Source organism: Xyrauchen texanus, chromosome 13, assembly GCF_025860055.1.
Source record: "Xyrauchen texanus isolate HMW12.3.18 chromosome 13, RBS_HiC_50CHRs, whole genome shotgun sequence".
In the NCBI taxonomy this organism is placed as follows: domain Eukaryota; kingdom Metazoa; phylum Chordata; class Actinopteri; order Cypriniformes; family Catostomidae; genus Xyrauchen; species Xyrauchen texanus.
In genome coordinates, this window is record NC_068288.1 from 4026440 (window position 1) to 4053517 (window position 27078).

General features: G+C 38.1%; 1 protein-coding gene across 4 annotated transcripts in view; it reads left to right on the top strand.

The window, feature by feature from the left end:
• LOC127653876 (receptor-type tyrosine-protein phosphatase F-like) overlaps positions 1-27078 on the top strand; it is a 440914-nt gene that overhangs the window by 297730 nt on the left and 116106 nt on the right. For 3 of the 4 annotated variants that reach the window (XM_052140683.1, XM_052140684.1, XM_052140686.1), the window contains exon 11: positions 4355-4548. The exons of the other annotated variant lie outside the window; for it this stretch is intronic. In XM_052140683.1, the coding sequence (XP_051996643.1) occupies positions 4355-4548 (194 nt within the window). The remainder of the gene's footprint in view (positions 1-4354; positions 4549-27078) is intronic. 4 annotated transcript variants of the gene reach the window in all.

Here is a 27078-nt window from a genome sequence, read left to right on the forward strand (position 1 = left end):
GTTTTGTATGTTGTGATTAGTGGTGTTGTCTAATGCAAGCATTACTATAATTATTCAGGGTTCCCACAGTCTTGGAAAATATCTGGGAATTTTTCAATTGAAGCTATTTCCAAGGCCTGAAAAGTTATAGGCAACATGTTTTGAAAGGATCTACTCTTCATTGTTTCCTTTAATCTTCTCAAACACATATACCGGGACACTTTAAAGGGATATTAAGGTTGTGAGACAATGCATTGGTGCTCACTTTACATTTTGATTGTGTGGCATAGCATAGTTGACTAGAATTAGTTATGATAATTAACATCAACAACCAGCCTAATTGATCACATTTAAGCGAGGGTCCGCTGCACAAGAGTCATCCATGTTATCGAAGCACAACAGTGAAAGCTATTAAATATTATATTCAGAGAATAAATGAAAAAAGCCATGAAGTCTGAAGGTTGTTTAGGCCTTATATAATTTGATCACCTGTGCAATTTAAAGAGAGACTTGATGTTTTGAAAGATATAATTCTTATTTATTTTGAATACAATGTGGTTGATAGGGTTTTCTACATCGGACGGACGGACGGACGGATAGATGGCAGGCAGGCAGGCAGGCAGGCAGGCAGGCAGGCAGGCAGGCACTTGGTCATTTCATGCATTTTTACTGACCGGATTGCTATCCGATTGAAAAGGCACATTCCATTTACACTTGGCCTTATCAATGTGTTTCCGCCAAATGGATTCACCTCTGTGATTATACATATGCCGGGCACATAATTTAAAAGATGTGATTTATTATTTGATTCCAACTGACTTGAATAGTGCACGTGTGTCTCTGTCTATTTCACAACCTCTCAGCTTCTCGTATGCAAGAAGTGTCATGCACATCAGCTGCGCTCTTTGCTAGTGTTTAGTTTCAGTTTTTCAGTGATCTGCATCAAATAAATGAATAAAAAAAAAGTTGTGTCTTTCCTACAACATGCATCCGTGTCATAATTTGTTGTTATTTATTGCGTGATTTGAGGACTATGCAAATTCTCGGTAGCAGCTGTTAAATTTAGCCTTTTTCCTATGCTGACGTAGTGTTGTTTGGGCAGAGTAAAGTTTACATATAGGTCTTAAACAGCCAGGTGCATTTACACTTGACCAGTTTAATTCCTGAAGCACTTTATGTATTCTCATAAATAAAAGTGGACACTTTGGTTTGAGTCTTTCTGAGCCTGATAGTTTATTAACCAAAGAATTATGAGTGTATTTTACACAGAAAAGCATGTCGTACTGGGTGAATGATTAGTGTTTGAGCAAGGTCACTACATGGAGAATTTGAATTCAGGAAAGCAGAGCTGTGTTTCTTTTAGAAGCTCAGGGGGGAAATCAGGGGAATTTATTACCCTAAAGTAGTAGTTCAACCAAACATTTTATTTTGTCTTAATTTACTCACCCTCATGCCGTTCTTAATCAATATTACTTTCTTTCCAATGCGTAACTCAAAAGATGTTTTAATAAAAATATGTTTGTTGTTTTTTTTTTCTTCAATACAATGGAAGTGAATAGTATTTTACCTTCCAGCTATAAAAGGACATAAAAGCATGAAAAAATAGTCCTTGTGGCTTGTGCATCATATTTTTAGTCTTCTGAAAGCACATGATAGGTTTTGATGAAAAACAAGTCTAAATTTATGTAATTTTTCAGTGAAAGTTTTGTCGTTCGCTGAACGCTACAGTCACTGCATCCGATAAACGACAGACAATAGACAGAAAGTCATTAATTTCCAATGGAAAGTCGCATAGAGTTCCAAAATCCTGCAGATGCACAATTTTTAGATCTGATTTGAGCTACTAATTTGAACTTGATTGACTCGATCATATGCAACCTCACGACCGGATGTGATGTATTCCATTCAAAATGATAAGTGCAAAGTGAAAAAAAAAATGTTCTTCTTTTACTAAACTTTAGTTTTAAGTCCTGTTTCTTTGGCAAATTAGATTTTTATTAATGAAGAAGTCACAGATGATCATTTTCGCAAATATATCACAATAGGCATTTGTAATTAAATATATAATTACTAAACTTTATTATTTGTACTTCCAATTTACTGAATTGTTATTATCATAATAATTATAACAACAGTAGTAAAAGTAGTAGTAACACCAAAATTGTACTCTGTACACTGACACCGCAATATGCAAGTGCCTCCTCAGCTGATGCAAATACAGTCTATTGTGAGTTTGAAAGTTCATCATGACTGTCACTAGGGGGCGAAATGTGAGATATGAGTCACACCCAGATCAGAAATAGTGAAAAGGTGACATATGAAAGACGCTTGTACACACTGGGTGCTTCTCAGTTGGAAGGCTGTAGCCTAGTTAGGCTGTGTCCTTCTGAGACCAGACCTTCTTCTGAGGCTGTATAGGCTAGAATGAGACAGTCTTGTAAGTGCGCATTGCTACTTCATAAAGATTTCCGACTCTGCGCTCACAGTGCAAAAACTTTGAAGAGAGAACAAGCGGAATGGGGAGATGATTTGATGCTGATCCTCTATCAGTTCTTGGTAGATATGGAGGAAGAAACCAGGACAGTGCACAGTTGTGCAGTAGCACGCAGAAGGAATTGTTGCACTTGATGCATCTTCCAAAATACAGCAAATTAAGTCTTCCAAGGGTCCTCACAATTTATACTGCTTTTGACAGTGCTTGATGACGTGGCAGCCGTGATATCCAGCCTAACTAGGCTGCAGCCTTCTGATTGAGACGCAACGACTGGCTCAAGTGTACTTCCGAGAAACTTTAAAGAAAACACAGACTGGTGCTATGCTACGTGCTGCATATTTGCATTTTTTTAATTAGATGCAGTCTGTGATGTCAGACTCAGTAGACCACATCCTGTCTTCACACTTTCTGAACGAGGCTGGGTTGAGCACCCCCATGGGGAGCAGCGTGATCTCAGGTGAAGACTTTCACTGAAATATTGCTGCTTCATTATGCAATAGTAAAAAATATATGTTTTTCTTAATAGGCTACACATTTATATTGAAATAATGTGTAGATAGAGGTATGTGTATCTTTTTTAATACACATGAGTAGTACCCCCTATCCACACAGTGAGGTATACAGTAGATATTTTATTTAAACTGTTTAAGAAAAAAACAACACTGGTATCGGAATTGGATCGGTAGAGAAAAAGTGGTATCGGTGCATCCCTAGCATATACCAAAGTTTACAACCTCGGAGCACAAGTTAGGTCTGTATTTAAAGGGATATCCTGTAAGTTATAGTTAAAAAATAAATGTGTATCCACCATCACACGTTTTGTACAGTACAGCCATAGTTACTTGATTGATGTACAGTGTGTGTGTGTGTGTGTGATCTGCACTGGTACACAATAGTTCTGTTTATCTGCTTTCGACAGCAGCTCTATTGACTTTCCCCTGCTGAAGGTCAAGACTAAATTCCGCAGCCAAGCACATTTATACAGTTAAATTACTCCAATTAAATGAGGGCTATATTGCTGACTTTCAGCCCTTGAGCTTTCACAGATCCTCTTGTGCTCTGAGCTGTTACTTCGGGGATAGGAGATGGTGTTTCTCTATCTGGTTATTATTCTCTTAATGCTGCGCTTTTTAACCTTCAACACTGTCTTCCCTCCCTTTGCCACCTCCTCTATTGACTATCAATTGACTGTCATTAACATCTACTGAACTGCTGCTCTTTTCCACATATGGCAGATTTGTATTCAGCCCAAACTCCAGGGGGAGCTGAGCTGGCTCTCTGTTTGAGACGTGTGAGAAGCATTATGTGAGTTCGGTGAAGCCATTCTCCCAGGCTCATATTTGCAACACACCCAAATCCTTCCATAACACTGATGTTGTGTTCATCAGCTTGTATTTGTGAAATGTCAAAACAATTGTTCATCCAAAAGCAAATATGCTGTCATCATTTACTCACTATCATGTCGTTCTTCAGAAGGCATGAAATATCGAGTCGGAATATGCATAGTCGTATGGGCTACTTTTTATGGTACGTTTTTTATTTTTGTTATCCCTTTTGGAGCTTGACTGTCACTGTTATGGAAAAACAACGTCAAGCTGCCTAACATAATTTTTTGTGTTTTACGGGAGTCAGAAAGTCATAACAGATTTGGAACAACATAAGGGTGAGTAAATAATGACAGAACTTTCATTTTTAGGTGGACTATTCCTTACATTTTTGTAGACTTTTGTGTGTTTGAGTAAGAAGTGGAAGTAGGCGAGGTGGGTAACTACTAAAAAGTTAAAATGTTAGCTGCAGCCTGGGAGCAGGTTTGTACCCTTGACATGCGAGTGTGTGGTTTAGCACTATAATGTGTTAACTTTACCTCTCTATCTCTCGCAGTGCCTGGCGCCCCTCCACGCAGAATTGAGGTGGACAATGTGAACTCCACGGCCTTGCGGGTGTCATGGAAACCTCCTCTGCAGCAGAAGCAGCACGGACATATCCGCGGCTATCAGGTGGTGTACTCACGGCTGGAGAATGGAGAGCCACGCGGGCAGCCCAGCATCCTGGACGTGGCCCTGCCCGAGGCACAGGTACTGACTCAACCTGAATAAAAATTACTGGGCCTTGTTACTTACAACTGTAGCCTGTTTATAAAAATGTATATAAAATTTAGAATGTGTAAAAATGTGTATTAAAACTTTGGCTGAAATTGTGTGAGTGCCACTATGTTTGTATATATTTGTGATTGTACACATTCATTTATTTACTTACTTCAAAAGACAATTTACTTAAAACCTGTATACGGCAATAAAAAGGGATTTTAATACATTCATAATCCCTTGTAATACACCTTGTCATTTGTATGTTCATAAATGATTGTTACCACAGTTATAATACAGTACATTTTAATACATAAAGATTATATTTCTTGCAAAATAAATCCAGACAAGGTGATCAGGACTAAACATGAAATGTATTACATGGCAGCTCGCCAAATAAACAAATGAATGCACATGAAATATTGATTTGAGTTAAAAAAAAATATATTAGAAGAAAGAGATTTATTCACAGCTATATAGGAATTCAGTTGCCTGAGACAACAGGCAATTATATAGTTTAGCAATCATTATACAAAATATTTGACTGCAGAATGCCATAATTGACCAATCAGAATCAAGTTTTCCAGAGAGCTAATTAATAATGCATTATGATCACCACCAAATATGTCATACCATGTGTTATAATGCATTACACAATGTAAAGGTCTAACCTTAATCTGGCCTTTTTTGGCAAATATTGATACATGTGATTAATTGCGATCAACTTGAATAATGGCATATCATATAATTGATTTGATTATAATGTTTAACCGTTTGGCTTCCCTTATTGTTATGTATTATACTTGTGGTTACAAATAATTACAGTATAAAAAATTTACAATGTTTATTATAAGGCACAATTTGTTACTACACATTTAGATATTCATATACAGTATGTCAAGTGTTGTGTGTATAATATATATAAAACATATATACACACACATACACTCTGCATGCTCAATTTATTGTTGAGCAAACACAATAATGCACTCAGTCCCAATCCAAAATGTTATTGAACCTCAAACCTGAATGTTTAACAAAGAAAAAGTGAGTTTTGTCTTTCTCAGGGGAAAATATAATTGTGCACAATTATTAGGCAACTAGTAGTGTGCACAATTATTAAGCAACTAAATTACAAAAATAATTTCTCCCAACTCAATTGTTTATTCTCGAAGTGGTGCCCTGTGGCTGTTAGTGATCCGGCCATGGGCCCATCCATCTGGTCCATCAAGAGTCACTCTCATTTCATCTACCCATAAAACCTTTGAAAAATCTATCTTCATGTATTTCTTTGACCAATCTTGATGCTTCAACTTGTGAATATATTCAGTGATGGTCGTGTTTCAGCCTTCTTCACCATGTCCCAGAGCACTTGGCACCTAGTACTTCTGGACACTCTAGGTAGGTTGCAGTTCTGGAATATTGTAGCATTGGAGGATAATGGGTTCCTTGTAGCTTCACGTTTAATTCTTCTGAAGTCTTTTGCAGTTAATTTGCGCCTTTTCTTCTTCATGCATTTTTTGCACCCCAGTTGACAATTCGCAGCAAAACATTTGATTTTCCGGTGGTCATGCCTCAATAGTTTAGCTATTTTAAGATTTTTGCATCCATCTGAAAGGCATTTTACAATATTTGACTTTTCAGGTGTTAGTTAAATCTCTTTTTATGGTAATGAAGCTGCCTAATAGTTATGCACACCTTTCTTGATATGAAGTGTTAGTCACTTTCACCACACCCTCCCTCATTTCACAAATACTTACCACATGGAAATGGAAATGATTGAATCTAATAAGCATTCAAGTTTATATTGTTTGGAGTTGAAAAATGTGCATGGAAATAATGATACGATCAGAATACTCATTGCCTAATAATTGGGCACACAATGTGTATAATATATATATATATATATATATACACACACATATGTACTGTTGTACAGTAAATGGTGTTAAATTAAGTGACAATTTAAAAGAAGTGTATTCAGAGAAAAAGAGGGAAGTGTTTTATTCATTGGTTTAATTCCAGCTTGCTAAGGGATGATCTGAACTCTTTTTGTGTTATTCCAAGGGAGTTAATATTAATATATGTTTTAGAGGAATTTATTTTTGATTAAATGGATCTGGAGCTGTAGTGGTGCTCTAATCTGTGCTGAGTATTCATGGAAGAGTGCAGTCGGCCGTAGAGAAACTCTATAGGGCGTCAAGAGGAGGGTTGTTATTCAGCGTTTAGCTTGCAGGAGCACGGCAGCTCTTTCTCTGAGGTCTGACTACAGGTATCTGCCACTCACTCAGCTTACATGAGTGCGTGTGTGTGTGTGTGTGTGTGTGTGTGTGTGTTTGTATGTGACAAGGAATCACAAAGCATTCATGACTTACAGCATGCATAGAGTTTGGAGACCTCTGCTTTGTGTCAGAATTCTAGGAACAGAACAGGTCAAAATGTGGAAAAGTTCAAATGCGCCCTCAAAGAATCTGGACACAGCCTTGCATGGTTTATGTTGTCTGCGCGTGGTGATCCGTTCGGTTCTGCTCTTTTCCTCTGAAGGGTTGAAAACCTTGTCATGCTGTGGGTCACACACATTTATTTTGTTTTTCGTTTCATCCAGAGAAGATGAAACTCGCAGCTCTTTTTCCCTTCATCGCCTGCATTCCTCTCTTATCTGTATGAATGTGAGGGGTCTTGAGAAAGATTCTCTTCCGGGTTGATTTTTATCAGACACAAACTTTTGCTCATGCAAACGTAAAGTCAGCCCCATTCATACGTAGGTACTGTATCTATTTGTCACAGTAGCATGACAGTTTGCACATGAACACTTAGGGGCTGCACACACTGAACACTTTTTTTCTATCCGTATGCGCTGTTGTCAATTTGCACTAGATGGACATCTTTGACAATTGCGGTGTATCTCGCCAATTCTTTTTTTGGTCTTATAGACTAATGTTACTATTCCTTGTTGTACGTATTTTTGTACGTATCGTGGCAGTTTTCTGGTGAAATTAGCACTAGAGAAGCTACAACCACTTTTTTTTTGCCTTTCGCACATATTGTGAGTACAACTATGCGATGCAAATTAACTGGGGTAAGAGTCCTGAAGAACATGCAAGTCAACACTTGAGCCAAAAGTGTCATAGAAGCACCACAAAATGACGGGGTTGCTAGAGTTTTTCATCACACATTTGATTTTTATGACATAATCGATTAGGTTTAGGGTAAGGATGTAGATTTCAAGACATTTGCATTCTGTTCCATTCGTTGTGCTGCTTTAACTTTTTTTAGTGCAAAAACATTTCAGTGTGAATGACCCTTTAAACTATAATATAATAAAATTTGAATTTACAGTATATTTCTTACTACTAGTTGCCATACATTTGCAGTAATTTTTACAGTAGTATTTCTACTATTTATTACAATTAAAATTAAATTATTAAAAATGTAATTGTCACTTGGATAAAATTGGAATTTACAGTATATTTCTTACTACTAGTTGCCATACATTTGCAGTAATTTTTACAGTAGTATTTTTAAATGTAATTGTCACTGTAATTGTGAACCAGGAAATTAATAATACATTACTATTTTACTATTATAAATTACTGGAAATTGCTGATTAATAATGCAATGTAGCAACATTGTGCTGTATAATCACTGTCAATTAACTGTCTGCATTACAGTAATAACTTCAGTATTTAAAGATTAACTGTAGATTGCTTTCTTATATTAATTTTTATATTTTATTTAAAAAAAAAACAATTTTTGTTATTTATTTGATTATTTAGCTGTTGCTGTTGTTTTTTTTCACATTCACTTTTGTAATGCTAAGAGTATATTCTTTAAGCTAAAAGGATGTTCACTGATTGACTCATCCCTCACCATTCTTGAGTTTTGTATGCCAATGTTGATATCTGAGCATACCTGGTTGATAACTCATGCTAAATGTTGATCAGATGTCAACATTTTTACTGAAAAATTACTTATATTTTGGGTGATATTGGGTGTCATTTTATGATATTTTGGGTCCTTTAAGCATTAAAGGACTTTTGGGGTCCTTTAAATGTCCAGCAGAGATAACAATCCTCAATGGTATTGCAAACCCCCACCTCTTAACTTCATATTAAAAGTGTTGTTATTTCTATACTATATCATGCATTTTTGCTAAGGTATGATCAGAGTTATAGTCATTAAGATAAGTTTATTTTTTGCCATAAACAGTGCAACCAGTCTCCTTCTATTGTAACACTGGCTCTGGGAATTTAAGAAATATGTAATCAATGAAAATAAGGTCCAAGTTCCTAGCCAAAGGAAAAACAATCACTATAATGGTGACATTGTAGGAAACATCTGTTTACAACAAAATATCAAAACAGATTTTCAACAAGTCCACATAAACCTCAATGCATTTCCCAAACATACTGTTCATAATTAAAAAGTTAATTACTGTACTTTCTTCATTAAAATGTTGCTCTCCATGGTATGTACAATTCTCATAGAAATGTATAAGGTGAAGGACATAATATTGAACAATTTAAAATAGGGTGATCAGTTTACAAATACTAATTTTATTAATTAACACATCTTGAGAAATCATCTTAAAATGTGTTAATCTAAATAGATTATTACAATGATGGCAGATATTAAGTCAAATTGACATATTAAGACAAATTGACATTTTAAGTTCAGTCAAGACATGTACTTAAAATAATTAAGTAGATATATTTCAACTCAAAGAAAGTCATGCAAACTGTTGACTTCATTCTACAAGACCTACATTTTTGGTTCTAATTTCACAGTAAAATTCTGAGTATGCCATTTTATTCTACCAAATTACTGTTAAATCTAGTACAATCCTGTCAATATTTTACAGTGTACAGTCAGTCCCATTCTCTCTCAATCTCTCTCATCATCCTTTCTTCTTTACTGTTGGTGCTACTTTTGTTCTGCTGGTGTTTTGTAATTACTGCGAGTTTGGCACCGCCGCATTTTCCACATTAGAATCCATAAGCGGCATTTAGTTTGCTTGTTCTCTGTTCAGAAATGCCAAATGGAGCATGTTCTGTTCTATTCAGGCCGCAGCGACGGGGAACGAAGTGAGAGGAGATGAAATGAGTTTGGGCTGGGGCCGGATCACCCATACATCACATCCACGCGTGATGGATTAAATCTGTGCAGTGGGTGCTGAATCATTTTGAGTGGCCCGTTCTGTCATTCTCAGAGGCTGATGAGTGCTCTCTTTCACCACCCAAGCATTCGTCCATGCCCATGTTTATGGCCACCATGTCCTTGTCTGGAGGATATAAAGTGCCTCTGCACTGTCCGTCCTGATGAAGTCTGTCCAGAGGTTAAGTTCCGCAGCCACCATTTCTCTTCCCAACACCTCTTTGGCAAGGAGTGCCTTTGCACCCCTTAAATAACTAGTTCACCCAAAAATGTCCCTTAAGTTGTTCCAAACTCATATAACTTAATTTATAATGAAAAACACAAAAGAAGACAATTAAAGGAAAAACTCGGGCCATCTTTTCAATACAATGGTAGTGGATAGTGCCTCATTTCAAAGCTAAAAAGAAACATGCACTTAAGAAAATGGTTTATATTTTTGCAGAAATCAGCGTTCTGAAACACCATGTAAAGGAGAACTTAGGTTTCCTTATACCTCTTAGGGGATTAAGAGAAAGTGGATCAACACACCTAGGTTTCTCCCGGAGAACGCTGCTCATCTGGCCATGTAAACGCATAAGTGCTGTTCTCAGAGGTTTTTGAAGTGTGCGCATGTGCGTGAACAGACAGGGGTAACACACATCATCGAATGGAGCTAAACAAGAAGGAAACAAAGCAGAAATTCTTCAACAGTTCTGGGAGTATAGTTGGGAAAGCACATACACAATACACTATACCCATTTATAAACACCAGTGTAAATTATCGACTGTCCCTTACCTCCATATATATATGCATTCCTGCATAGTGGAAATACAGGTGTTTTACATAAGAGAGAAAACCCCACTACTGCTGTGCAATTCTGCTGCAGATTGCAACAGAATGTTAAGGAACAAGCACAGCAACAACTGTGGAATATCTGTAAATAAATGAAGCAACAGAGAGTAAAATAGCAAAGTCTTTTTCATATGCCATGTTTGTTATTTACACAAGCGTCACATGGATATTACGTTGCTTTGGAGAACACTGCTTTCTGACCAAGCCGTATGTATACATGTGATAAAGAGTATGTTGCTTATACAGTATGTAAACAGGAACACAGCTTTCTCTCAATAAGCCGCATTCTTTCAATACACTGCTTTCTGGTGTCCATGTAAATGCACTCATTGTGAGCCTATTTCATGCATCAGGCTGGCATCTGACTTCATTAATTAGTCAGACTAACTGTAAGACGTAGTCTTAAATTAATGTCTATGTTTATGCAACCAGCATCACCTGGTCTAGAACATTCAGTTTTGGCAGAAGATCAGTTAATCTTTCTTAGATGTGAGTTTGGCTATAGTGTGGGCAGTCTCTCTGTAATAGCCAGTCTTTCTGCCTGTTCCCTTGACTAATTAATATACTGAATAGAATGATGTGAAACTTTAAGACATTATGTGTGTAAACACTGTGCCACAAAGCCTTGGTACCTCCCAGAGTTTTATGGGAGTTTATAAAACTGTGAAATATTCACTCCTTCTGAACAATACAAGCTCTTCAATGGATCTTTGCGACACATTAGCAAACTTCATATCAAGAATCACAGTTTAGGGGGCCTGGGTAGCTCAGCGAGTATTGACGCTGACTACCACCCTAATTTGAATCCAGGGCATGCTGAGTGACTCCAGCCCGGTCTCCTAAACAACCAAATTGACCAAGGGATGGTAGAGTCACATGGGATAACCTCCTCGTGGTCGCTTTAAAGTGGTTCTTGCTCTCGGTAGGGTGTGTGGTGAGTTGTGCGTGGATGCCGCGGAGAATAGCGTGAAGCCTCCACACGTGCTCTGTCTCCGTGGTAACGCACTCAACAAGCCACGTGATAATATTGATGGTCTCAGACGTGGATGCAAATGAGATTCATCTTCCGCCACCCGGGTTGAGGCGAGTCACAACGCCACCATAAGGACTTAGAGCGCATTGGGAATTGAGCATTCCAAATTTTTTTGAAGAAAAAAAAAAACGTTTATAGTTCTTCAAAGATCTTTGAAAAAGGTTCTTGGTGATATACTGTAGGTTCTTTAGATCAGGAAATGGGTTTCTGGGTTTTTTGTGGTTCTTGAAAGCATCAACATAGATTGATTTATAAAGATCTACAACAGGATTGGAATTTAAAAGTTCATCATTGCATGTTATTTCAAAGACCATTATTTATTTTTTTATGTAAAAACAAACAAACTAAAAAAAAACTTCACCGCTGCAATGACGCTCTTATTTTTCAACCATTCCCCTCCAACCACTTGTCAAAGTTAGACCGCTTTTCCCAGTGGATAAAATTAAGGGAATATATTTAGAACAGATTTTATAAAGGAAAAAAAACTGAAAGCGTGGCCTATAATTCAAAGAGGTCCAGAATTTAAAACCCTTGAATTTACTCTTTTATTTGTAAGAATTACCACAGGTTTGGCCATGGATGGCTTATAGCTGAGTAGGGCAGTAAAACTGCCTTTGTATAAACTAAGTAGACTTCTCCTTCCTCTTTTATAGTTTTAATATGAATCTATAACATTTCTTTTAAATCATACCCATTATACAGTGGGTGTTTCTACAGTAATGACACTGACTCAATGCTTTGCTTTAGGGTTGCGGTGGCTTTTGGAGAATGTTTAGGTCTGATTGTAATTCTTTCTGAAGGACTGCTTTATGGATTGTGATTAGACCAATACAGGAGCTGCTGGGTACAGTAGGATGCTGGGCAGATGGGGTTTGTTTTTGTTTTCATACCTGAAGGACTCGATGATAACCTGTGTGTGAGGGAGAGAGCAGAATTGTGAAGCATTTGGCACGTCTTATCAGATAAGACATGATCTATGTCTCCTTCAGCACAGGAGAGGGTGTGCGCTGTGACCCGGTCACTGTGAGGGAAGCTGGGAAAGAGAGATCGAGAGAGTGAGATAAAGAGAAAGAAAACACAGAGGGTCTCGGTGTAGGAGGAGAGGAGCTGCTTGTGGTAAACAGGGCTGTCATTGCCACGCAGGGAGGCATAATGACCTATATTTATTGAATTGAAAACTGGGCATGTTCGACAGTGGGTTTTTAACTGGATTCAATTTGTTTGTTTGTGTATTGCATGTTAGTTCCCATAGGAAATGAAATCTCTATAATATGTTAATTGTTTCTCCTAACAATGAGATTAAATAGAGAGTAAATGGAGACTGAGTCTCCTGCTTCTGAATTTTCTCCTGAGGAAAATAAACTTTTAAATCGCACACGTCTCATCAAGAGTTTCTCAACAATGTCCATGGTTTGCTCAGTTATGGAAAACCTGGGAACTTTATAATTGTGATTTCCAGGCCTGAAAAGTACATTTCTATTGTAAATCATAAGAATCATAATTTCTAGTAGTTATATTTTTTATATATAATATATCATTTTTATATTATATTACATATTTTATATTAGATCATTATATTACATTATAGAATTAGAATAGAATGTATTTAATTATGTAATATAAATCATAAATTATTATTATTTATAGTATATATATATATATTATTCTATATTTTAAATGAAAGGGTATTTTTCAAGTTATTATTATAATGTATTATTATATAATATACAATATGTTCATTATTATAAATTACTAATCATAAATTATAATATAAATGATCATTTATAGATTATTTTATATAGTAAAAATATAAATTATTATATTATATTAATTGTAATTATCATTTATTTTATATATTATTATATTATATTAATGATTAGATAATATAAATTATAATTACATTAATTGTAATTCTATAATATTTAAGCAATATCACACGAGCAAAAGTGTGATATGGCCCTACATCAGCACTGTTGTGATTCGGCCACAGGTAACTACAGCAGTGCTGATGTAGGGCCATATAGCACGATTGTGAGTGTGATATTGCTTATATACAACAATTCAATGAACAAGTCAATTTTAAAAAATTTGGAAAAACCGAGTAGTTATAAAAATGCATTTGTGCATGGAACTACTTTCTTACGTGACGGATCAGAATCTGCCATTGCTGGTTCAAATCAAATGATCATCCAAGCCTTCATTAGTAATTCAAAAATGTCACTTCTGAAATAGAATCACAGCTTGTGCGGTTTCCACCAATCCATGGATAAACAAGGATAGATGGATGTGTGTTTGTGTGTGTGTGTGCGCGCATGTATTTATCACTTTGTGGGGACCAGATGTTCCCATAAGGATAGTAAAACCCCAAATTTCTGACCTTGTGGGGACATTTTGTCAGTCCCCGTGAGGAAAACAGCTTATAAATCATACTAAATTATGTTTTTTGAAAATGTAAAAATGCAGAAAGTTTTCTGTGAGGTTTAGGGGTAGGGTTAGGGTTAGGGGATGGAATATATAGTTTTTACAGTATAAAAACCATTATGTGTATGGAAAGTCCTCATAAAACATGGTAACACAACATTTAATAATTCAGTTGGGTTTCTCAGCTGTGATGAGCCTTAATACTGAAGCTGTCCGTTTAAAGCTATTTCCTAGCTTTGGTAATGTATTAGTAATACGAACGATCACGGAGCGCTGTTCTATGTAAACACTAAGGGATTCACTTTACATCACCAACTGGCTCACCACCTGCTGGCTAACATATTTCATTTAATAAATAAAGACAGTAACTCTTAACACATTTGCACTACTCTTACACTTTAGTTTAGAACCGCATGAACAGAAGCGGAGTGGTACACACACAGCGAATCGTCCAAGTTATTATATATATATATATATATATATATATTTATTACACACACACTTTTTAGTCATGCTCTGCATTAAAATTTTTCCATCAGATAGGTATGGCTCTTTATGTTTTGAAGTCGCTATAAAGTATTATTTTAAATCCTTATCTAATAAAAACTAAAAAAGTTATGAAAATGAATTGGTCAAATTCTTCTCATTTTAGGAGAAACATGAGACACAATTTATACTTGAGTGAGAAAAAACTAGGAACTCAAGCTATTAAGCTCTCTCCTGAGCAATGATAAAATGTCCTCTGGATTTGGATGCAGTACAGTGAGTGCATGAATATTTGGAGTCATGCGTGAATTCGATATTTCTTCAGATAAAAACATGCTCACATGAGCATTAGATGTAAAGGATGTTCTGCATTTGATCAAGCAGCTTAAATGTGTCAAAGTGATCAAAGTGATCCCAGCAGCTCGCATTTAGAAGAAGCTGTAACCTGCTTCATTCCATCTAAAGCCTGCTCTTCATTTAACCCCCTGCGGAACGAAGCCAGGATCATTAAACCAGAGCCAAAACATGGCAGCCTACAGCACTGAGATTTTGCTTTAACATTCCAATTTAACATTCAAGAACACATACACCTGCAATCCAACAACCCTGATTACATATGTGGATGAGAACGAATGAGAGAGAGATCTAGGAGAGACTCGAGGTTGGAGTAATGGAAGCTTTTATCAGCTCAAAGTGAAGGGTGAGACTCAAACAGAAAATGACCCTCAATGTGTGCTGAGTGATATAACAATTTAACAGCACAAATAGTTGGCATGGCACCATTTTTCATAATTTTCTTCATATTTGTTCCAGCCCGAAGAGCGAAAAGTGGATGTGTAGCATCTTGTCGGTTAGAAAGGAATGTAAAATAGGCCATTACTCAGCTTTCTCTGCTCCTATTGTAAAGAGGCATCAATGTCAAAGGCAAATTACTACTCATCTACATCATGTAGAGAGAGAGAGAGAGAGAGAGAGAGAGAGAGAGAGAGAGAGCACTCAGGGGGGAATTCATCAAAAAGGAACTGTGACGTTTATTTACATACACTGTTTACATGGTTTTAGCACCCGGTTCACTGAATTAATTATGCAATTAAGTTAGTAACAACGTAAATACGTGTTGCAGGTCTGTTCTGATCCAGGAACCTGTATTGTCTTGATAAACTAATATTACAATTTTAAAGTCAGCTGATTTTTAAATTGACATTGTTTCCTTAGCCCACAAGAGGGTGCAATATATACATAAACCATTCAGCACCATTATATTATTGCATAGAACATTTCTATCCAGGCTGTTAAAAAAAAAAAAAGATGTGCAACTAATGTGCATAAAATAAATAAATAAAAAGTTATAGTCAGTCCATATTCTCAAATGTTAAAGTAAAATGGGGGGGGGGGGGGCGCGCTTTAATAGACAGTTCACATTGTGTTACACTTGCTCTGATTCATACTACTCAAGACTCAAGCTTCATAATAACAGTGAAATACCATGATTTTTATTCAATACAGTTGTATGTAGAGTAGCAATATTCACAGATAGCAGTGGTATTCGCCTGAACTCAGAGGTGAAGTGGCTCAGAGATATGAACACAGGCCAGGGGCTGTTCAAACAGATGGAACACAACAGACTGGAACTGAACGCGAGGTTCTCGAGACACACATTTCCAAGTTGAACATATTTCCTAACAAATCATTTAAACAACTCATTGCTTAATCTAAGAAATGCTTATAAGGAGCAAGATGCAAGGACCTGTTCACACAGAACCATCCATTTATATTCCTATGTAAACACACGCTAGAGAACGTCTTTGTTTCCCTTTGTTTTTGTTTATTCAACGTCTCATGCAGGAGTGCTGTTTTTTAGATGACGTGTCTAATTCAAAAGAACTTTAAAAGCACATTGAGACTGAGAACTGTATTTGTTGCACTGTGTCTAGCCTTTTTTAGTGCAAGAATGTGATTGATCGGATGTCATCTTATTACAGTGAGGATATTTTTTTTTTTTAATTGAAATCAGGTGCGTTTCCGATTTGTTAATATGTTTCTCTTGGCTGCATGAACATATTCATTTGGTTTCTCACGTCACTAGCTTTAAATATGCAACTTAGCTGGCTAACCAATGCATAAACATGACCAGTTGGATATAAACTAATGCAAATAGATTTTAGTAGATGGTAACAATCATGACATTTAAACATTTGGGTAGGACTTGCGTGTACTTTTGTCACATTGTTCTTCCCGCTTGAGGTTATCTTTAACGTTAGTATCCTCTCATGTGTCAAAACAAACAGCACAAGGCATCAGTGAAGTGATGGTTTTTATTTCGCCTCTAGAGGCTGCTCTCATATGTTTAACGGCAGCAGACAGTTCCCAGGTGCTCCAGTACCGGACGCAACAGGGAAAAACTATCAGTGGGGATTTTTGCAGATAACCGATAGTTCCAGAAATCTGTTATCGGTGCCAATTAATCGGCAAACCCGATATATCGGTCGACCTCTAGTTTACAGTATGCTACTGTGAAACGGAGCTGTATTCTTTAGAATAAATGATTGAATGAATATATATTAAAATGAAATAATTATAGTAATTTGTTCTTAAATTGCATTCTCAAACCTGTACATATACACTTTAGAGGGGAAATGGAATTATTCAGTGATCTATTATCAAAAAGACAAAACCCTGAAGATGTCTTCTCTGCACTGGAATTACTCATATACATTTTATGTGATTTGCATATGTATGGGAATGCAACTAGCATCACGAACATTGAGCCTGTATTCGACTCCTCGTCACTTCAGCCTGGAGAAAATGAAGTGAAGCAAAGTGATCTCTTTTCGACTGAACCAGGTGAGCACCAAACATATATATACACACATCATACAAAAAACTACTGTAATTAATTTTACAGTATAGCACATACTGTAAATCACAATACAGTGTGCTGTAAACTACTTTAGTTAGTTTTACAGTAATTTTAATGTGGTGTGGAATACAGCAGCTTTCTGGCTATTTTTTTTTTATAGTGTATATATACAACCGGTTATTAACACTTTTCTCCAACATTTGATCATCTTTTGATGCAAAAGTGATGCAACACTATAGTGAATTCAGCTCTCAAACTGGAGACTTCTGGCAGTTGTAATAATATTCATTAACAGACCAAACTCTCATGTTTATCTCAGCACTGTTTCTCCTCTCACAGCTGGTAAAATACACACTGAAACTAAATCAAACCACCTGCAGAACTGTTTTGGAGATGCTCACTGGTTCAAACATTCCCAATAAATGAGGATTGAAGAACCAGAGCGCATCTGCTCTGTAAGAGCAGCCATTTGTGTCCACACTGAGGTAAACACAGCGAAGGAAGGAAGACTGCATGAAACTACGTCATTGGCCTCGAGGGTCCTGATATTCCACACAGTAGACTTAGATGATGGACAGCTTCATGCAGTTGAGAGATGCGTAGATTTAAGCTCAGGAGTTAATCTACAGTTTAATATGCATTTCGAGATATGCATAAAATAAACACACATGTAGGCACAAACACTCTCATCCTTCCCATCATGTCGGGATTACCATAATTACAATTTCCCAACATTGTCTTTGTTGATCTCATTATTACAAAGTGGCAAATGTGAATTTTATGAAGTCTCCGCTTGACCAATGTGATGTAAAAACAATCAAACAACTAAAATGTAGTCAGATAGAAACCTCTACACACATTTCCATTTTATGTGACATTTTATTATATAGCATCCAATGTTACATGAGACACCGTTTTGCAATATTTATGTAGTGATTACATAATATACTATTTTGCTGTACAAACGAAGCACATGAATCTAGTTTGGTGATAAAAGCCTGACTGCAAGACTTTAAGAAGTTTGTTTTTGAGCAACCAATTCATCCTGTCACTGTTAAATCACTGATTTTCATCTTTTGCATTAGCATTCTTGTCTCTTTCGGTTTATGTGTGCTGTTTTATGATTAATGCATTTGAGGGGTCTGAAAGCACCATGTCTTTTATTTGCTGTTAGTCAGCAGGGATATGGAGCGGAATATAAATTCCTCTATCAGTGGCGAGATGGCAGAAGTTCATGTGCATCTGGGGAGGAAGACAAACCATTCACTATATATGCATTAGACATATTAAGAAGAGAAATCAGCCTCAAACACATGCAGGAAAAGAGTACTTGACTGGCAGCCGGCAGGTTATTTGTGCTGTGTGGGTGGGTTGCAAGGAATTTTTTTTAGGTTACAAACTGGTAAATACAAGTGTATTATGCTATAAATGTGGTTTGAGGACATTAAGTGTTTAAAATGTCCACAAATTGCTTAAAAATCGAACATACTAAATAATTTTTATTTTTTTTAAATGTAACATTTTTTGTGAGGGTTAGGTTTAGGGGTAGGGGGTATGTTAGTACAGTATAAAATTAATTAGGTCTATGGAGAGTCCTCAAAGGATAGCCACACCAACGTGGTGTGTGTGTGTGTGTGTGTGTGTGTGTGTGTGTGTCCCTGAGCTTGGTGCTGAAAAAACAGATCTCCTGTAACCTCTGAAGGTGAAACTTAATCTCCACTTACTGACAGAGGGACTAAATGTGTGTGTGTGTCTTGGATGGCCTGATAGTGTGTAAATTATCACCAAATTTTCAATTTTGGGTGAACTATTCCTTTAAGGACTTACTGAGCAAAGATATTTTTCTATTTTTCTTCAAATGTGTTCTGGTGAAGTAAAAGATTAACAACCAAAAACAGTTAATAATCACTTAATTTAAAAAAACAATTTGCGCATTTTTACTTCCAGAACCAGACTATTGAGGCCTACACTGTAATTGCACATACCAATGCAGAATCCACCAATCTCTGATTCCAACAGCAAGATGATCCAAATCACCACTGAGTTAATGTCATTCCTAAAAGCAATTGTTAATTCCACAGACACCTAGTGACCACTCGACTGCTGTAGTGTTTGAGACTAACTCCTCTGCCTGTGATGCCAGCATGCATCCCTTATCCTGTGCTCGAGATATTTATGGACGCTCATTTTCAACTGTCATCTACAGCTATGCCCTGTTAAATCTTTTCGTCAGAATGTGGGTCTGTCTGGGCTTCCCTTCACAGCCCTTTCCATCTCTCTGTCTCCCTTCCTTTTCTTTTTATAAATGAGATGTAACAATGATATTACTCTAAACAGATTAAGAGTCTCTTCTCCTCTCAATGGTGGTCGACCCTGGTAAACTCTTTGCTGCCACAGGCAGTCCATCCATCATGAATTAATGTGACCGCTGAAGTCTTCCTACTTCTCAAGAGCCAATGATTCCCCAAACGCATGCCAGAGATAAGACTGCAAACAAACATGAAAGAAAGCAAATGTGTTGAAAGTGCTAAGTAGTCCGCTGCCATACTACAACTTAGAAATAGAATTTTAAAGCATTATATGATTCACATTTTCCTCTCAAATGTCTCATACAGCAAGAGAGTCTGGAATTGTAGAACTAGCTGTGAAGTGATCATTGAAAGTGCAATAGATTTGTAAGAAAGAACATGTTTGTTTAACCATGGTCAGTTATGTTATAGCAAAGTCCCTTGTGAGGAAGTGTTCTCCCCAAAATGACAATTTTGTCTTCATATACTCACCCTCGTTCCAAACTCATTTGACTTATTTTCTTCTGTGGAACACAAAGATTACATTTTGAACTGGTTGCTCTTTCCATGCAATTACAAAAAGTCAAATGGAATGTAAAAGCACTTAAAATAGTAAGTAGCCCATATGACATGATGAAAACATGATAGTTTGTTTGAGGAAGAGAATTACATTTAAGTCATTATTCACTGGAAAATCTTAACATGTGCCCTAATTTTCCCTACTGTTATTTTGGATTTACACTGACAACTGGTGGTGTGGATGAAGCATCATTCAAGTGTAATAGTTTTCAGTTGCCATTGGAAAATATATACAATTCACAGTCAGCCATTCATTTAATTCATGAGAAAGTGTCCAATAACAGGGTTATTGAGATTAAGCTAGAAGTATTCAGCCACCATGATGAGACCATCTCCATGTGGAATAAAACAGCTTTTATAAGGTTACTGATATGACGAGAGTTTATCTCTTCATCATCATTTTTAATCTTGGCTATGTCATTGCTCATGATTTTTACATACATTTACAAAAACTATTCATTTCATAAGTAAAACTTTTTTTAATGAGGAAAAAGTTCTGTGTTCACCTTTTTAGCAGCTGATTTCAGACTTCCGCAGGGCACTGTGGAGAACTATTTTTCTGCACACTGTTTTGCTTTAGAGAACTATCTAAATCACAGGGGCACAAACTGGTTGAGGGCAGTGTGCCAAAAGTAAATGTTGCATATTTGTATATTGTGTCTCTTTCTCATTTGTGAGTCACTATGGATAAAATGTCTGCTAAACGACAAAATGTAAGAACATGGTTACTATCCCTTTAAGAACAGAGCATTGAATCAACGGTAGTTCTGTATAGGTTTGGATAGATGAAGATACAATGGCATGATGTAATACCATCAAGTAGGATATTGTTTTGTTTTGTGACAAAGATGATAAACATATTTCTTATTGTAATGATGCAGACACGAAATGGGGGACCTCCTGAGACACTCAGGGCCACCAAGAACGATTGCGGAGGAGCGAGAGTGTCTGGCTTATGCCTGGATGGCCAGTGCCCAGGGAGGAGTGTAGGGATTCCAGGAGAGGCTGACGAAGGCTTACTGGAACATACGATTGCCCCGTGGGACATCCCGGTGGAGCTGGGTCGGCGTGGGAGGCTTCCGCAATTTGTTTATCCAGGGTCCATTGGATGGGGCTGATAATGATGGACAGAGGAAGGATGGTTTCAGGCTGGAGTTTGGAGTTTCTGGAGAATAGAGGTGGGAGAGAGTATCTGCCTTGGAATTATTTGACCCTGGACAATGGCAGTAAACTGGAAACGGGTGAATAATAAAGCCCACCTGGCCCCTCAAGGGTTGAACCGCTGAACTTCCTGGAAATATTCAAGGATGTGGTGATCAGTTATGACTTGTAAGGGATGATTTGCTCCTTCGAGCCAATGGCGCCACTCCTCTAGTGATAGTTTAATGGCAAGTAGCTCATTGTTCCCAATATCATAGTTTTGTTCCATGGGGGATAGTTTTTTTTAGAAGAAGGTGCATGGATGGAGTTTAGGAGGATTCCCCTGCCGCTGAGATAGGATGGCCCTGACGCCGGTGGTTGAGGTTTCGACTTCTACCACAAATGATCGCTCTGGGTCAGGATATTTTAGGATTGGTATGGTGGTAAATGCCCCTTTGAGAGTTTGGAAGGCCAGGTTGGCAGTGGAGGACCAAGACAGGGACTTGGGCTTAGCTTTGAGGAGGGAGGTAAGAGGAGTAGCAATAGAGCAAGTTCTTGATGAATCTGTGGTAAAAGTTGGTGAATTCTAGGAAACATTGGAGTAGTTTCATGGTGGAGGGTTTCGGCCATTCTTGAACTGCCTAGACCTTTCCCAGATCCATCTGCACCCCCTCTGAACTGGACAAGAAACTGGACAGAAGACTGATGTAAGGAGCACTTATCTGCTTTGAGAAACAACTGGTGTTCACGGAGGTGCTGAAGGACTGTCATAACATGCTCAGAAAGGGATTTTGAGAAGATGAGGATGCCATCGATATAGACGAGGACAAAGCTATGGAAATGTTCCTAAATAATCTCATTCATGAAGCCCTGAAAGACAGATGGAGCATTGGTCAGGCCATATGGCATCACTAGATATTCGCAGTGGCTTGTTGGGGCGACAAAGGCAGGCTTCCACTCGTCTCCATTGTGGATGCGGTTAGAAGCGCTCCGCAGGTCCAGTTTTGTGAACACAGTGGCTCCTTGTAAGGATTCTAGGGCAGCAGGGACCAGGGGAAGGGGTTAACAGTACTTGATGGTGATTTCATTTAGGGCATGGTAATCAATGCAAGGGCGCAAGCTGCCATCTTTCTTGGCCACATAGAAAATACACAAAGCGGCAGGAGACTTGGATGGTTGAATGTATCCTTGGAGAACTGTTGGAGTATCTGTTCTGGCAGAGAAAGAGGGTAGATGCGACCCCAGGGAAGGGGTTCTCCAGGTAGTAACTCGATGGCACAGTCCGAAGATCAGTGGGGAGGTAATTGGGTGGCTTTCTGAGGGCTGAATACTTCTAGATAGGTTTGGTATGTAGACAGGACCTGGACCTTGTCTTCATTTGTGGGGCTTTCAATGGAGTTGGTGTACAATTGACCTGGTTTTGGAGCTGCAATAGCAATAATGCCTTTCTGGCGACACAGAGGAAGAACCAGGCATTCATAAAAACCGGAGTCACTCCAAGAGAGAACTTTTCCAGTTGTCCAGGACACAGTGGGAGCATGATGAATTAACCAGGGTCTACCAAGAACCACATCAGCGGAGGAGACATCCAGCACAAGGAAGGGAAGTGTTTCAATATGGCATACACCCACCTGGAGCGTTACTGGAGGAGTTTGGTGGGTGATGAAGCCTTTACCCAAGGGTTGGCCAACTATGGAGTGGTTTGGGATTGAAGGGGATTTTGTGCTTGTTTTGGAGAATGAATAGTAAGAGATGATTGGATGGAGCTCACAATCATTCGCAGGGACGAACTGAAGTGAGCAGCTGAAACACCGTAGAGACAAAGTTGGTTTTGAATGCATCGTTGGTTCTCCGTGGGTGTTAACTTAGCGTAATCCACTTGCATTGGTTCGAGTGCGGAGTCATAGTCATGGTTTGACATGCAGAATGATAAGAATGGCTTGTTCGTTAAATCCGCTGGACGCAGCAAAGGTCCTGAATTAAATGGCATAATCAATTACGGACCACTTACCTTTCCTTAGGCAGAGAAGTTGTTCATGTCTATGAGAGTCTCCAGCAGGGGCGGCTGAAAACCACTCTGAAATGATTGGTGAACTGCTCATACGATTGTGGAACAGGTCCATTATGTTCCCATAAGGTAGTGGCCCAATGCAACACTTTCCCGGAGAGCTGAGTGATGATAAACGGCAATTTTGCATGCTCTGTAGTGAATTGATGAGGATGCATCTCTTTTACGAGTGTGTATTGTAACAGGAAACCACTGCAGTCCTCCGCCGATCCAGAGTAGGGTGCTGGTGTGGTGATTGGACCTGCCGAGATCATCGTATAAGAAGTGGCCGAAGCTGAAGATGGCGATGCAGTGAGTGACGATTGAGGATCGGTCGGCTCTTTTCGACTGGGAGTTTGTCTCATCGAAAGAGGTGCTGAGATTGCGGTGGTGAGGGTTCAGTGAAACTTATTGACTAATCTTTTGATCGTGTTGGGGAAGAGAGGAAGGTCAGTCTCTGCAGAAGACTGAAGACACTGAAACTTTATTAACACCGCACAACAGGTAGAAAACTTAACTGGAGGTAGACTTGATAGACAAGGATGTAACTTGCAGCAGACTATATGAACACTGACGAATGAAGGCAGAGGTGAGGGAGGTTGATAAAGATTCACGCTACGCGGGTACGTAAACAACAGTAGTGCGGTCTGTAAAGTCCTAGGTTAGACTACACAATGAATACTGGGCTGAGGTGAGTATATATGCAGTACTTGATGAGGTGCAATATGTATTACAGGTGGAGGAGATTAGAAGTCTGGGGATAGTGAACGGTGTATGGGGAGAGAGAGAGTCAGGTGGAGGCGTGACACTTATCATAGACCTAGGCTACACATTTTCCTGGATTTCACTCAGTATTACCATTTATTGGGACTGCCAAATGTAATAACATTTAATTATACAATGCTGTAAAAAAAAATTGCGTAGTTAATGCATTTAGCCTACTTTTATTTGACATTAAAACTAATGGTGATTTTAATCACCTAATGGTGATTAAAAAAAACTGCTAAATGTTTTTAGGCAGATAGTTGCTAGTAAAGGAGACATCCTCCTGTTGGACAAAAAATTACAGTATGATGCACACAGATGTCATACAAAATGGGTTGTAGTCAAAAGAAGATGAAATATGAAGAATTAGTTTACTGCATTACCGTTTTGTCTAGCAGGCAGGGCAGAAAAGGGATTTTTGAGAGTACTGGTCTGTTCAATTATAGTGCTTGTCGTAATGTCGTGAAGTGTTTGGACTGAATGGAGCCGTTGTTTATATTGAAATGCTCTCTCATCTGACTTTATCAAGCCCGCTTCACGGTGCGCTTCAGTGGTTGCGTTCAAGCGGATATGAAATGCTCCACAATGTATAGTGCACGCTCAAGCCATATTTAATTTTGGATGACTATACGCACCGTTCCACGTGTCCACCTAATTACCTGTCATTTCTTGACACTGCTTCAGTTCCCACTCCGTTTTAAACCAACTAGGTTCTGTCTAGCGGGGAGGGAGTCCAAGATGGCGTCCTGCTAACTTAACTTTCGCCGAGCTCTGCTGACTAAACTTTAATAACGGCATAAATATCATTCCTTAAAGTCATTTTATGCAAAATCACCCACATCTATCTTTCTGCTTTCTCTAATATTCAAAATATGAAGTCGACCGTTGACAAAAGGAAAGACAAATCGCGTGTTTCGCGGCAATCTGACAAGATGGACTTTCAAAACTATGTATCTGTGGAAAATACTCTGCCTGGGGCCAGAACACCACTTCCAGATAGCCCAGCTAAACCTCCATCCAAGAAGGGCAAGGCAGATGATGATATCTCCTCTGTTTCGACGCTCTCTAATTTGATTAACACCATAGAGAAAATGGTGAGTGAAAATGCCCTAAAAATTGAAGGTTTAAAAAAAACTGTGGACTTCGTATGTGCTGAACTAAACGACATCAAAGGCCAAGTCAGTCACGTAAAGACAAGATTAGACACTGAAGAGAAGATGGGATTCTGTGAACAATGTCTCACTGACTTGGAAAGATACTCCCGTCGCTGGAATCTACGTTTACACGGTGTTACTGAGAAGGAAAGAGAGGATGTCAGAGCGGAATCCATCCGTATCTGTAAAGCCACTTTCCCTGAGGGAGGAAGCAACCTAGTAGACAAAATCGATACAGTTCACCGCGTTGGAAGGAGGCTCCAGAGTAGTTCACGACCGCGATCTATCATTATTCAGTTCTCTTCGCGAGTTACGAGAGACGGAGTGTGGAAGGCAGCGAGGACGTCGGAGTTTCTTCGTGCCAATCAACTTCGCTTCACTGAGGATCTCATCGCGACTGATCGAGAAAGAAGACAGCTGCTTTGGCCTGCTGTAGATAAGGCTCGAAAGGAGGGAAAGAAAGCTCACTTCATTGGAGGTTGTGCCTTTGTTGATGGTTCTGAAATTTATCCACCTTAAGCATGGTAAACCAGTTTAATTTTAGTGGGTGTAATATTTCGTTTTAAGAAGGCTCACTAATTTGATTGACTGAGTTTATGCCGAAAGATTGGCTTTACCCGACTCAGTCAGCTACCGATGCTCTTTTCTTTTTCCTTTGAGGGTTCTACTACCGGTACTTGTGTTCTTTTATCTCTTGTTCTGTTCTTTTGAATGTCTATTTCAATTGTTTCTCTCAATGCCAGGGGGTTGCATGATAATGTAAAGCGTAAAGCGTTGTTTTTGTATGCTAAGTCTTTCAAAAGTGACTTTTGTTTTTTCCAGGAGTCTCACTCTGTTTCAAATGACATTACTTTTTGGAAAAACCAATGGGGCAACGAGGTTTGGATGGCTCATGGTTCAGAATATTCTGCTGGTGTGATGATAGTGAAAAACCATTTTGCAGGTTCAGTGTTACAGAGTTATATAGATCCTAAGGGGCACTTTCTTATGTTGGTAATTTGTATTAATAATATATTTGTTTTATTGGCAAACGTTTATGGATATAATACTTCTAGAGAAAATGACTTGTTGCTTGATGAGATAGGAGACAAACTTTTAATATGGTTTAATAAATTTCCTGATGCTGTAATTTGTATTGGTGGTGATTTTAATATCACTCCTGATAACAATCTTGATAGATTTCCGCCAAGGCAGTCTACCTCTCCTAACTTAAAAATGAAAATGTTCATGGAGAAGCTGGATTTAGTTGATATTTGGAGGGAAAAGTTTCCAAATACTAAATCTTATACATGGGGTAACAAGAATCGCTCAAGACTTTCTCGTTTAGATTATTGGCTTGTACCATACTCCTTCAAAGATTATAATGTTTCTGTTAGTATTCTTCCCTCTCCCTTAACGGATCACCACACTATTCTCCTTTCTACTCCTCTATCCACAGGACACTCAAATATAAATTCTAGAGCCTCTTACTGGAAAATGAATTCATCCCTACTTAAGCATGATCAATTGAAAAAAAGAATTTCCTTTCTGATTCGATACTACTGGGTTAAAGCTTCTTCTGAAAAATGTTTTAGCCTAAATTGGGAATTATTAAAATATGAAGTAGGAATATGTATTAGACATTTTAGCAGCAATTTGGCAAAACAGAGAAGGAATGAAGAGGAGAAGGTCATATCAAAGATCATAACACTTCAGAGCAAAAGTCAGGGAAGCTTATCGGAATCTGTTCTAACAGAACTTACAGAGCTCCAATCTAAATTGG